General features: G+C 35.6%; 2 protein-coding genes across 2 annotated transcripts; one reads left to right on the top strand and one right to left on the bottom strand.

The window, feature by feature from the left end:
* The first annotated feature begins 258 nt into the window (after positions 1 to 258).
* On the top strand, positions 259 to 8585 carry LOC104210219 (phosphoethanolamine N-methyltransferase 1-like). Its single transcript, XM_009759061.2, has 12 exons — positions 259 to 653; positions 725 to 840; positions 3824 to 3961; positions 4173 to 4310; positions 4973 to 5116; positions 5661 to 5771; positions 5861 to 6002; positions 6537 to 6817; positions 7667 to 7828; positions 7921 to 7974; positions 8061 to 8135; positions 8249 to 8585. The coding sequence occupies exons 1-12, from the start codon at positions 638 to 640 to the stop codon at positions 8345 to 8347; spliced, it is 1476 nt and encodes a 491-aa protein (XP_009757363.1). The 5' UTR covers positions 259 to 637; the 3' UTR covers positions 8348 to 8585.
* Positions 8586 to 9719: 1134 nt separating this feature from the next.
* On the bottom strand, positions 9720 to 12329 carry LOC104210220 (tubulin beta-5 chain-like). The gene is made up of 3 exons (XM_009759062.2): positions 11883 to 12329; positions 10817 to 11086; positions 9720 to 10469 (listed from the first exon to the last, which is right to left on the bottom strand). Exons 1-3 carry the CDS (start codon positions 12274 to 12276, stop codon positions 9802 to 9804), a joined length of 1332 nt encoding a protein of 443 aa, XP_009757364.1. The 5' UTR covers positions 12277 to 12329; the 3' UTR covers positions 9720 to 9801.
* Between the last annotated feature and the right edge of the window lie 820 nt (positions 12330 to 13149).

Raw genomic sequence — 13149 nt, 5'->3', positions numbered from 1 at the left:
TTTTTGGAATTTTACAATTCTTATGTCCAAACGCCCACTTAGAGTTGTGTTTGGATATGAATATATTTTTAGGTTATTTTTGAAGTTTTGTGAGTTATTTGAGTGAAAATTTTGAAAAATATCTTTTTGAATTTCAAATTTTCAAAATACATCTTCGAATAAAAATTAAAAATTTTATGAAATTTTTTTCTTAAAAAAGGAAAAAATTGTTATGTCCAAACGGCTCTTAAAACAAAAGTAACGTTTCTCTATCATCTCGCCGATTATCCCTTTTCGCCATTCACCTTCCTATAATTTCTAAAACCCTCTCTCTCTCTCTGGTACACATAAACCCAAAAATATCATCAGATATACGTTACTCTTTTTACCCATTTTCAATGCCATTTCGTTTCCTATAAATAGGCAAGTCAAGTCCATTGATAGCCATAACCCATCACAATTCACAAAACATTTTACGTCTAGCTGATGCAGCAGAAAGGTAGAAAGAATAACCGTAGATCCAGGAGCTTTTCTAGATCTCGCCTTGCCATTGAGGGTTTTTAGCAATTTTCTCCCACCCTAATACCCAATCCAGATCACCTACATTTTCTTCAACGATCCAACTCATCAGATCGGAATCATCTATCATCACGCAACAATGGCTGCTACTTCAGGTCTGTTACTTGATTTGTCACTTATTTTGACTGTTGTTAAGGTTTTGATTGTGAATGTGGTGTGTTTATAGGACAAGAGCGTGAGGTTCAAAAGAGTTATTGGATGGAGCACACTGCGGAACTTACTGTAGAGGCTATGATGCTCGACTCTAAAGCAGCAGATCTTGACAAAGAAGAGAGGCCTGAGGTATATATACTAACTTTCTGCTTCCTTAAATGATCTATTGATATCCAATTTTAATACTATGTCTTATCATACAGTTGGTCCGTTACTTTATTAGCTTTATCTTGGTTGGGTAAAAATTACTGTCGTAATTATTTGTAAAAGCTATGTTGATTAGGAAGTACTGATTCTATCATAGCTGCCGATCTCTATGATCCTGTAGAAACCCGTATCCTAAAGGCGTCTAACTATACGGGGATGCAGTGGGTGGTCCCTAATGAACTCCCACATATCGTCAATATGTCTGGGACAGACACTGTCCATCACAGATGTGTGAAGACCTATGGTTGCCCTGTAGCAACAGTAGCTCTCGAGATGCAGGTCAGTGATACACAGGGGAACCTCCATGACGATGTCTGTAAATTGAACAATATTAATTAAAGTGTTTTTCTGTTTAATTGTTTAACATCTTTAAATATATTGCATTATCTTTTATATTAATATTTAGTCGATATTGTTCTATATTATTATTTTATATGTTAGTTTATTACATTATTTTATATGTTTGTTTCTTACTCAGCTATTTTTGGGTATAGAATTAAATAATTAATTTTCATAACTATACATGATATAATTAATAAGTATTCATATAAAAATACTTAGTTTGACAAATTTTCTATATTGTTGTTTTTTATGTTATTTTCTTACATTTGTTCACTAAAATTCGAGAGGGTTTGTGTTTGAATTATCATCATTTTTTCAGATGTTTTTGGTGTTAACAGATAATTAAATGATTAATTTTAATAACTACAAAGATAATTTAGTAATTATTCATATAACAAATACTTAGGTTGATAAATTTTCTATATTAATATTTCATATGTTAGTTTCCAACATTTTTCTACTAAAATTCTACATGGTTTTGTTTGAACTATCATCTTTTTAAAGTTATTTTTGAATTATTATATATTACAATTTCATAAGTAATCAAGATATATTCAATAATTAATAATATAAAAAATACTACAAACTTAATAGTAAATAATATTGAATTTATTTCATTCGTAATGATTTGTTTGTTAACTTTCATATTTTGCCCAAATTTCCCGGCAAATGATTATTTTATGATACCTATTTAATATTTGATAATTATTTACGGATACATTAAATCCATAATTAGTACTCTATCCGAGTTTGTTAAGTAGATCATGTATTTATTCTACACAACAGAATCTTAAAAAGCACTAAAGTAATACTGTTTAAATGGCCATGAACAAAGTCAACTACCATAAGCTAAAATTTATTATCAGTTTTACTACGCTAAAGAGCACTACATAACAATTAAGGGCACAACATAACATTAAAGGGCACTAAGCAATAATGAAGTCACATATTAATATACGTACAACAATAAAATCACATATAACAATAGTTATTCATAAAATAACAATATATCTTTTTTACTAATTTTTTAGCACATAAATAATCTAATCTGGATAAAAAATAACAAATTAATTAAATCACAAAACGATCACAAAAAAACGTAGCCCACAGTAAAAAAAATAACTCATAAGTATTTTTTATACATGGGTTTTACTAAAAAGTAAGTCGGAATACCTCGATTTAAAGTTTTTTGAAATGTAAAAATTTGATGATTTGGTGGCTGAAACGAGCAATAGACGAGATCCACTACACGACAACTCCTTGAATCCGGTGTTAGCTTGCTACAATACGGAGAAGATCACTTTTTGTGGGATGGGTGAGCTCCAAATGAGTTTTTTTGCTTAAAAAATCGAGGAGGTGTATATAGAGATAGCACCCGGATATGGAATGAAAGGGGAGTCACATAAAGTATGCAGATTGAAGAAAGCCCTGTATGGATTGAAGCAATCCCCGAGGGCGTGGTTTGAGAAGTTCAGTAAGGCCATAGTTTAGTTTGGCTACAAAAGGTGTGCTTCTGATCACACACATTTCGTAATAAAGGGTGAGAAAGTGAGCCGGATCATAGTAAATGTTTATAATATTGTGGTCACTGGTGATGATGTTGATGAGATTGCAAGATTGAAGGCTTACCTGAGCCGCACCTTCGACATAAACTTGGCATGCTAAGGTACTTCTTGGACACAGAGGTTTTCGAGATCTATAAGAAGTAGAGCCATCTCTCAAAAGAAGTATGTCCTTGATTTGAAGAAAAAAAAGACCACACTTTGGTTCCGGACTCAATCATTTTCACTGATTTCCTTTTTGGAACATACCCTTTACATTTGCCAAAAGAAAAAAAAGTGGTATAGTGCTAATTTTGTTTTGGGATTTTATATTAGGATGTGTAATTGGTAATTAGTACCTATAACTTATTAGACGTTGTTTATCATGCCAGCAACAGTACCTTTGAAATTCCCTGCTTGTCATCTGAAATGACAAATATCCTTGAATATGGGAATTTCTATTTGATTCCCAAATGCTTTCTTACAGTCACAAAAAAGAATAATCATGATGAGTGATGTCATTGGTTCCTAGTGACTGATGAAGCTGGGACTGACTCATAGGATAACTTTTAAAAAAAATTATTGTTTCTTCCCCTGTACTTGTCTTCAACTAGTAATTGCCCAGCATTTCCCAGGTACATAATTGTCCTCAGTGAAGTCTATTCAGTATGCAATTTAATCGGTTTTGAACTTCAGTAACTAGGGGTAAGATTTTGACCTAATTCCTATTACATGGACAAAGGTTAATTGACGGGTTTTTGTTCATATTTTAAACTGATTCCATACAGCCTGGAGCTCTTTCGAGTTCCAACATCTTTGAGTTCATTGAGTTGTCTTTACCAGTGTAGCCTTATGAAGAAGGTTATTCTATTTCCTGCTTTGAGAGGAAACTAGCAAATTTTTTGTCCTCGAGTTTGTTTCAGAACCGCACATTCTATTTGGTTTGTTTGTGAGTGGATATGATTACGTGTATGACAATTTAAATATTTCCCCAAAATTGAAACTTTTGGCTGGTCATGTAGGTGGTGTCTCTCCTTCCGCCATATGAAGGGAAATCTGTGCTGGAATTGGGTGCTGGTATTGGCCGTTTCACCGGCGAATTAGCCAAGAAAGCTGGACAGCTTATAGCACTGGACTTCATTGAAGGTGCAATTAAGAAGGTTTGTGTCTGTTTGCCTTTCAGATATTTGCATTTTCTGTCTCTGTCAACAATGCGCTGTGCATCTGGAGGGTTATAAGATACTTCTCAGAATTAAGAGAAAATAAGAGTTGGTTTAGAAGATTTACTTGTCACTTCTTCATGCTTTTTAAGTGATGATATACTTAATAGGTTTATGTATATCCTGATCCTTCTAATTTGCTTCCTTGCAGAATGAAAGCATTAACGGGCACCATAAGAATGTCAAGTTCATGTGTGCTGATGTGACTTCTCCAGATTTGAACTTTTCACCTGAATCAGTGGACTTGATATTTTCTAACTGGCTATTGATGTATCTTTCTGATGGAGAGGTAAGTTTCTTTTCTATCTTTTGCCTTATCTTCCACATAGAAAATCACTGGAGTTACCTTTATATAAAAATGGATGAACAGTTAATTGCGTCAAATTACGCTGGACTGAAGGGTTGTGATTCAGTTAATAAAGATTAGCTAATATTCAACACACTGGTTGGTCACTCTTTAGCATTTAATGCTTTTTTTAATACTAAATATCCACCTTAATGGTGGTGTATGGAGATCATGGTTAGGCAAATGTTGAAGTATACAGGCACATTGTATGGAGGTCATGCTTAGGGAAATCTTGAAGTATACAGGCACATTGTTAGTTACACATATTTAAACTAATACTATGATTTTACAAAAAGAAGTCAATTCCAATCTCTCTGGGTCAGTATCTCTCTCCAACAAGTGACATGCCACGATCCTCAATAAAACGGAGTGTTTCTTTGCTAAACATGCTTTTATAGGGAAAATAGCTGAAAATAAGAATTTAATTCCATGCGTATTTAACCTTTATTTCCACCGACCGTTCCTTTAGAGAACTGGAAAATGGTTTTAGGTTGAAAGTATTGCATTCAGCGCTATGTGGCAATTCTACTACTACTTCTGACTTGATTTGCTGTTTAATTAGTTGCCGCTTTAACATTTGAAACTGTTTCTACCCTTGCTCGCAGGTTCAGGATCTCGTTGAGAGAATGGTTAAATGGTTGAAAGTTGGTGGTTACATATTTTTCAGAGAGTCATGCTTCCATCAGTCAGGAGACCACAAGCGAAAGAATAACCCTACCCACTATCGGGAACCTAGGTTTTACACAAAGGTCTTAGCTTTGCTTTCAACTGCTTTCTTGTCCAACATTATATTATGAGAAAAATGCATTGTTGTTTAAGAACATTTGTTATTTCCTTGGCATTCAACTCAACAAAGTGGCTGAAGTATGTTATTGCATTGACCAACCATTTGGCTCCATTTAGTAAATCTTTTTATCGTGCTTCTATGTGTATATCGTTGTCTTTTCTCTTCACCATTAAATGATCCTCTTTAGTAAATCCTAGATAAGGCATTTTCTTTTCTCCACATCTTTTCATTTTTTCCTGGAATTGCAGCTTTCTCATAAAGTGCTTTGAAGCTTTATTGTGGACACTAAATTACACTGTTTATATTAAATAATTTTACCCAAATCCTTACCTTTACACATAATGAAAGTCTAAAAGGCTTGAATTGATGCATTTGTCACTTTGAAAATAACTCTTTAGGTTTGCCTCTTCTTACTTACTCTACATGGATCTCATTTTCTGGTCCTCTCTTAATTGTTACGCGGAAAGCATAGTAAGAAGAGCTGAAAAAATAGCTGTCAAGCGCAGGTTTTCAAGGAATGCCATGTAAATGCTGGTAATGGAGAATCATTTGAACTTTCTCTCGTTGGTTGCAAGTGCATCGGAGCTTATGTGAGGAACAAAAAGAATCAAAATCAGGTAGAATCATGCTTTCCTTATTGACCCTTTTGTTAGTTAATGTTAACTCACAATCCAAGCAATGTTTTCTTGCTACTTGCACATTGCAGATTTGCTGGACATGGCAGAAGGTTAGTTGTGAGGATGACAGGGGATTTCAGCGGTTCTTGGACACTGTTCAGTACAAGTGTAGTGGTATTCTGCGCTATGAACATGTCTTTGGACAAGGTTTTGTGAGCACGGGAGGAATTGGTATGCCTCTCAGATTGCACGTCTTACTCTAGTCTTGTGTAATATAGAGGGATTATTAATATGAGTTTTCAGCCTTTGGGGTTACCAACTGATACAATACAAGTTGGTTATCTCATTCATCATAGATATATATTCATCAATAATACTAGAGACCAAATTTATGACTATAAGTCAACCATGCGTTTGGTACAGGGCAAACATTTGTTACCATAGATGCCCTTTGACATAACTACTCATACTGCAAAACACTTGTGTTGAATCAGAGAACCCAATAACCTCTTTAAGTGTTGTCCATTGGCTCCATGAATGTCTCTTCTTACAATGTGTAGGTTCTCCGATTACGTCCTCAGACCTAAAAAGTTTATAATGACTAAGTTTCTTTTGTTTGACATGTCATTGTGGTGAGGACTTGTACAAATGTGTACTTGGTTCTGCGCAGATATCTGCTTGCGAGTGTCTCTTCTGGCTTAATGTAATCCAATAATATTCTTTTCCAATTATTTAGTTTCTGATGCAGTACTTGTTCTTGAGCAGAAACTACAAAAGAATTTGTAGCCATGTTGAATCTTCAGCCTGGCCAAAAGGTCCTTGATGTTGGCTGTGGCATTGGAGGAGGTGACTTCTACATGGCTGACAAGTATGATGTTCACGTTGTTGGCATTGACCTGTCTATCAACATGATCTCTTTTGCTCTTGAGCGTGCTATTGGTCTCAAATGTGCTGTTGAATTTGAGGTTGCTGACTGCACTAAGAAAACATATCCTGATGGCGCATTTGATGTGATATACAGTCGGGATACTATCCTTCACATCCAGGTAAAATTTCACTTGTGTGGAGCTTCAAAATCTTTACAACAACAACAACAACAACGACCCAGTGTAATCCCACAAGTGGGGTCTGGGGAGGGTAATATGTACGCAGACCTTACCCCTACCCCGAAGGGTAGAGAGGCTGTTTCCAGGAGACCCTAAGAGATATGAAATATGAAATACAGGATACGAAATACTAAATACGAAATAGATGGCTGGTATAGTACCACTAGAAGGTAAAGCCCTGCATCAATAGATGACCAATGACATTCCTAGTCTAACTCCTAACTAGATAGTCTCCCTCTATTGTGCTGTAGAAATATTCACACTCTCCCCTAACCTACAACCTTAGTGCTCGACCTCCATAATTCCCTATCAAGGGTCATGTCCTCAGTAATCCTAAGTCGCGCCATGTCCTGTCTGATCACCTCTCCCCAATACTTTATTAACTAATATTCTTCATTTATATTTATCTTATCTTCCTTTTGGTTCCTTCGTCAATTGTTTTATCTGTAGTTAATTTTATTTTATGTAGTGACAGATGAGCGATAATTGATTAGCACCATACCCCCCTCCTGTCTCACTGCACCATACCCCCCTCCTGTCTCACTGCATATATATTCTTCTGTAGCAAACTTAGGAACACATCCATGTCATCTCATTTTCTCAGTCATTTTACAACTCTTAATTCAATGTATTTTGCTAATTTGTTTTTATCTTTAATGGTGAAGAGCCTTGCACCACCAAATTATCTGTCACTTTTGTCCTTTAATCATTCACTGTTGAAGTCAATTTATTTCTTATGCCTGATTTTCATGGTTTTATTTATTTGTTGTTTTAATGGTGTGGTGTCAGGACAAACCTGCATTGTTCAGATCTTTCTACAAGTGGCTGAAACCAGGAGGCAAAGTTCTCATAAGTGATTACTGCAAAAAAGCAGGAACAGCATCAGAAGAATTTGCAGGTTATATTAAACAAAGGGGTTATGATTTACATGATGTTGAAGCATATGGGCAGGTATAGATCCATTCCATGTAATTGTTCCCCTTCTATTATTTGCCTGTTTATCGTTTGACGCAACTTTTTTTTGGGGTGTGCTAACCATATAGATGCTCAGAGATGCGGGTTTTAATGAAGTTGTGGCCGAGGATCGTACTGAACAGGTATGTGTTTTACAAATCTTGTTTAAACTTGTGTGCCAGGCTAGGAAGATATTGAAACAACTTGTATGTCTGTACTTGCATTGCAGTTCATTGGAGTTCTGCAAAAGGAGTTAGATACTGTGGAGAAGGAAAGAGAGTCATTTATCCACGACTTCTCTGAAGTGAGTGCTTCATCATTTGATGCACTTTATCTCCTCTTTCTGTTTTGTGTCATTTAACTTTTGTTTCTTACAGAATAATTTCCTCACTTTTGTTTCTGATTTTAATATCACAGCAAGACTATAATGAAATAGTTGGAGGTTGGAAGGCCAAGCTAATCAGGAGTTCTTCAGGTGAGCAGAGGTGGGGTTTGTTCATTGCCAAGAAGAACTGAATTATCCAAATGTGTGGTGGATCCAGTCCCATTTTATGTACTCGAATATCAACATGCATGCCTTGCAGTAATTTTATGTTATGTTTAGTCTCCCAAGTAATAATCGGGTTGTTTGCCTGTGTTTAGGATATAAATTACTGTACTGGTTGGAATTTGTTCTTCATTCAGCTGCCATTCTACCCTATAATTTGATGCATATAGCATCCGTATTGAGTTCTATGTTTTGTTTTGTTGCTCACCCATGCATCTTTCGGCGCAAAGGAGTGTAATTGTGGTTTTGGAATTGGTAACTTTTTGTCTGTCTTCCTTGTTAACCTCTTCTTTGATTGAGCCGCTTGTGATTTTCATTTTTCAAATATCTCCATCATAATCTACTTTTTAGCGATCACCACGGATGAAAGCAAAATCTTATCTCGTGAAGTCATGAGCAGATCACCCTCATTTTCACTTTTTCTGCCGTATGTCAATGCACTGAATGCCTCAAATGATTGTACTATTAAGCTTCTCCTGAAATTTAAAGTTCAGAATCTTGCCAATAGATGCTACTCCTAGAGTAGTCATGTTCAATTTGTGCCTATAAGAGGATTCTAATTGGATGAGAAGAAGAGCGCACATTGTATAAGGGTACAACAACAACAAACCCAGCGTAATCCCATAAATGGGGTCTAGGGAGGGTAGTGTGTACGTATGCTTTACCCCTACCTTATAGAGATAGAGAGACATTGTATAAGGGTCTCTCCTGATAATTATAAAGGATCCTTCATAATGTGTACTAGGAAAATGGTGAAAGAATTAGCATACTGACTCGCCTTCCCCCTTCCCGTTTGGGTTAAACTATAATGGAATTTCGTTTTTAACCTAATTTAGCTAGATATTGCGTGTTTTGGGAAAATCCCATGGTCAGCCTCTGCAGTTATAATTTGGCTAAATATCCAAAATCGCCTACTGAAAGGAATGTACTTATCAACCTACAGGGTGAAGTTATGATGCTGAAAATTTGTAGTACTGAGTTACGAGGTAATTTTCTAAAAACCTACGTAATTTAATTTCAAACTTCAGGTAAATTTTGCTGAAAATGATCTTGCTATTGATTTTGATTAACATCCACGAGTTAGACTCATGACTCACAATCATAAGAAGTATCTTCAACATATATTAGGTAAATTTTCAAATTCTACTAACAGAATAGATTTTTTTTTTTTTTTTTTTTTTTTTTTTTTACAAAGTCAGGAAAATAGAAGATATTTATGCTCTTGCCGTTTAACCTTGTAAATGAGTAGTGATATACCTCAGGACATGATATAACATATTAGGCAGAGCATGACAAAGAAAATTTTGCAGAAAACAGTATGACATAAAAGATAAACGCAGTACAAATATGGCTGAGAAACATAAATCTAATGGAGTTTCATTGCAGCAAGGAACATACGTAACAGCAAATTTGTCGAACACCTTTAATCTTCTGCAGCTTCATCTTCGTAATCACTATTTTCTTCAACTGTTGCATCTTGGTACTGCTGATATTCTGCCACAAGATCATTCATATTGCTCTCTGCTTCAGTAAATTCCATTTCATCCATTCCTTCTCCAGTATACCAATGCAAGAAAGCCTTTCTCCTAAACATAGCAGTAAACTGCTCACTCACTCTCCTAAACATTTCTTGAATTGAAGTTGAATTCCCAACAAACGTCGAAGACATTGAAAGCCCTTTAGGTGGTATGTCACAAACACTCGACTTAACATTATTTGGAATCCATTCCACAAAATACGACGAGTTCTTGTTTTGCACATTCATCATTTGTTCATCTACTTCTTTTGTGCTCATTTTGCCTCTAAATAGTGCTGAGGCTGTGAGGTAACGACCGTGTCGTGGATCAGCAGCACACATCATGTTCTTTGAATCCCACATTTGTTGTGTCAGTTCAGGGACTGTAAGTGCTCGGTATTGCTGAGATCCTCTTGATGTTAGAGGCGCAAATCCCACCATGAAAAAGTGAAGTCGCGGGAAAGGAATTAAGTTCACAGCTAGTTTTCGAAGGTCAGAGTTCAACTGGCCAGGGAATCGCAGGCAACATGTCACACCACTCATTGTTGCTGAAATTAGATGATTCAGGTCTCCAACTGATCACAACAACAAAGCAGATATATTAGATCTTGAATCAAATTATGACTAAAGATTGATCACGTTTATAAACGAATTAGGCCATTAAACAGTTAGAGAGAGCAAACTTTTACTCTATTACTATGTCTCAATACACACCCTCACGTCTAGGCTTGATTCTTTTCATAGCGAAACTCGTGCCAAACACAAGAAAATACTTTTTGTTTTTTGGGTGGCGACAAAATTTTGAATCCAAGACCTCTGCCTGTTTTGATAAATGTAGAATTGTGATAACACCATCTAAAAACTTAAGCTATTAGAAAAAGAACAGTTATAATTACTTAATTATATTTTGTATAATACTTACAACTTGGAGTGGAGAGTTTGAGAGTCCTGAAGCAAATATCATAGAGAGCTTCATTGTCAAGAACCATACACTCATCAGCATTTTCCACCAGTTGATGAACTGAAAGTGTTGCATTGTAAGGCTCCACTACTGTGTCTGAAACTTTTGGAGATGGAAATACAGAGAAAGTAAGCATCATTCTATCTGGATATTCTTCCCTTATCTTTGATATCAGCAATGTCCCCATTCCTGATCCTGTCCCTCCTCCAAGAGAATGACACACCTGAAATCCTGTATTCACATATTTCGCTTTGAGATACAAATAACATATTCCTCTAAAATAGCTACCTTCTTTTCTTATTAACAAAGCTTAATAAATAATTTATCCGTCCAAAAGGCCAAAAAAGGGCAGCCCGTGCACAAAGTATTATGCATTCACGCAGGGTCCGACAAAGGGTCGCATCCTCAAGGGGTATGATATAGATGTAAGAATTTGTGGATATCTCAAAAGGAAATGTCCCTTATTTTTATCTACTTTGAAATAAACTAGCCGTTGGAAATTAGTCGTTGGAACTAGCAGCTAATTAGCTGTTGGAGCAACACCTATATAAACATGGTCTTTGGAAAGCTAAAAACACAATTTTCTGAATCTTCTTCTTCCTCCTATATGCTGGGTTTCTTTGTTAAATTTTCTGCTAGTTCTGTTCCGAGTTTAATAACGGGAAGAGCTTGTTGAATCCTGAGGGATACGCCTAATTTATTCTTTATTGTGTAGGCAAAATATTCTTAAGGACAGTGTTCTTGACATGCCTCAAGCTTTGATAAATCCTATTCTCCATAACCAAATTTTTCCAACGCTAGATAGTCTAACCTAATGCAAACATTAGTAGCTGGTTCCATGGACTTTATCCGTCCAACTTGCATGAAAATTAGTCCAACACACTTTTTCTTTTCAGGCTAAAAAATAGTTCTAGGCGTTTTACAGACAATCAGGTCATCTATAAGATAGTAATTACAAGTAAATCTCAATGATAAGCATTAATTACTAACCATATATCACATGTTAAAATACACTAATATTACTAACCTTGTAAGCAGTCTGAGTTTTCAACTTCTTTTCGGACAACATCAAGAACAGAGTCAATAAGTTCAGCACCCTCAGTGTAATGGCCTTTAGCCCAATTATTTCCAGCACCAGACTGTCCGAAAACATAGTTATCGGGGCGAAAAATCTGACCATAAGGACCAGTTTTGATGCTGTCCATAGTACCAGGTTCAAGGTCCATAAGCACTGCCCGTGGCACATAACGCCCATTTCCAGTTTCATTATAATATACATTCACTCTTTCAAGCTGTAAATCAGAATCCCCACAGTATTTTCCAATGGGATCAATCCCATGTTCATCACATACTACTTCCCAAAATTTTGATCCAATTTGATTCCCACATTGTCCTGCTTGAATATGAAGAATCTCACGCATTTTTTTTTGGCAAGGAAATGTTTACTACAAGTTGTTTTTCAACTTTTTCTAGTAACTCTCCCAAGGGGTTGAGTTTAATGCTGAGGATTTGTAAGGTTTATATAGAAGTAGTGATGATGCGAAATAGTACTAGGCTGGAGTTATACAAAGAGTTTAAGTTACATACACTGTCAGGCGTCAGTGCAAGAATTTTTTACACTATCAGGACCAAAAGATATCTACAGGTAAACCTCTTTTGAATATGCGCTTTGTTATTCTTGAAAATAAGAAAACTACTTTCTATAATAAGTAAATGCGACATGATGGTGTAAAACTTCTTTATATTGACGGTGTATATAACTTAAACTGAAAAATAAAGAGTGAGGATTAAGTTTCCATAGGTTGATCCAACGGTTTAAAAGTGTCCGTCGTGTTGAAATATAGCTATGGATATTTTGTGGGTTGGCCTCTCGTGAGCAAAGTTTGCCAATTGTGACTCTTTCTCTTAAAGATGTGCCGTCCTAGCGTAATGTTAAATTTAGTCAACTTACCTATATTTCTGAAATGAAGCTTTAATTATTGTTTATTTGTTTTGGGTGATTTAATTATGTCAAATATTAGGTAAAGTTGATATGCAGCTTCATTCTTTTATCATTAATTGAAACTGACTCTTTAACTCTATTCTTGGAACCCTATTTAGGTAATATTCTTTGTCATCGTCAACCAAAAAAAAAAAAAAAAAAATCCATTGCTCAATGAATGAGCCAGTTGATCCATGAGGGTATTATTGCAGCAGCAAAGCAAGGCTTTTTGCTTAACTAATTAGTTACTTGGGTAATTTGGTTTTACTGACCTGTGAGTTCCTTTATTAATTTTTTGTCGGAGAAATCTTTT

This window comes from Nicotiana sylvestris, chromosome 3 (assembly GCF_000393655.2).
Source record: "Nicotiana sylvestris chromosome 3, ASM39365v2, whole genome shotgun sequence".
In the NCBI taxonomy this organism is placed as follows: domain Eukaryota; kingdom Viridiplantae; phylum Streptophyta; class Magnoliopsida; order Solanales; family Solanaceae; genus Nicotiana; species Nicotiana sylvestris.
This window is presented reverse-complemented; position numbering and strand designations above follow the sequence as displayed.

Coding starts and splice junctions, on each gene's coding strand:
- LOC104210219 (XM_009759061.2), top strand. Junction 5,772..5,860: donor ACAAAAAGAATCAAAATCAG/GTAGAATCATGC, acceptor TGCACATTGCAG/ATTTGCTGGACATGGCAGAA. Junction 6,818..7,666: donor ATACTATCCTTCACATCCAG/GTAAAATTTCAC, acceptor GTGTGGTGTCAG/GACAAACCTGCATTGTTCAG.
- LOC104210220 (XM_009759062.2), bottom strand. CDS start 12,276: ATGCGTGAGATTCTTCATATTCAAGCAGGACAATGTGGGAATCAAATT. Junction 11,087..11,882: donor AAACTCAGACTGCTTACAAG/GTTAGTAATATT, acceptor ATGTGAATACAG/GATTTCAGGTGTGTCATTCT. Junction 10,470..10,816: donor CAAACTCTCCACTCCAAGTT/GTAAGTATTATA, acceptor TGTTGTGATCAG/TTGGAGACCTGAATCATCTA.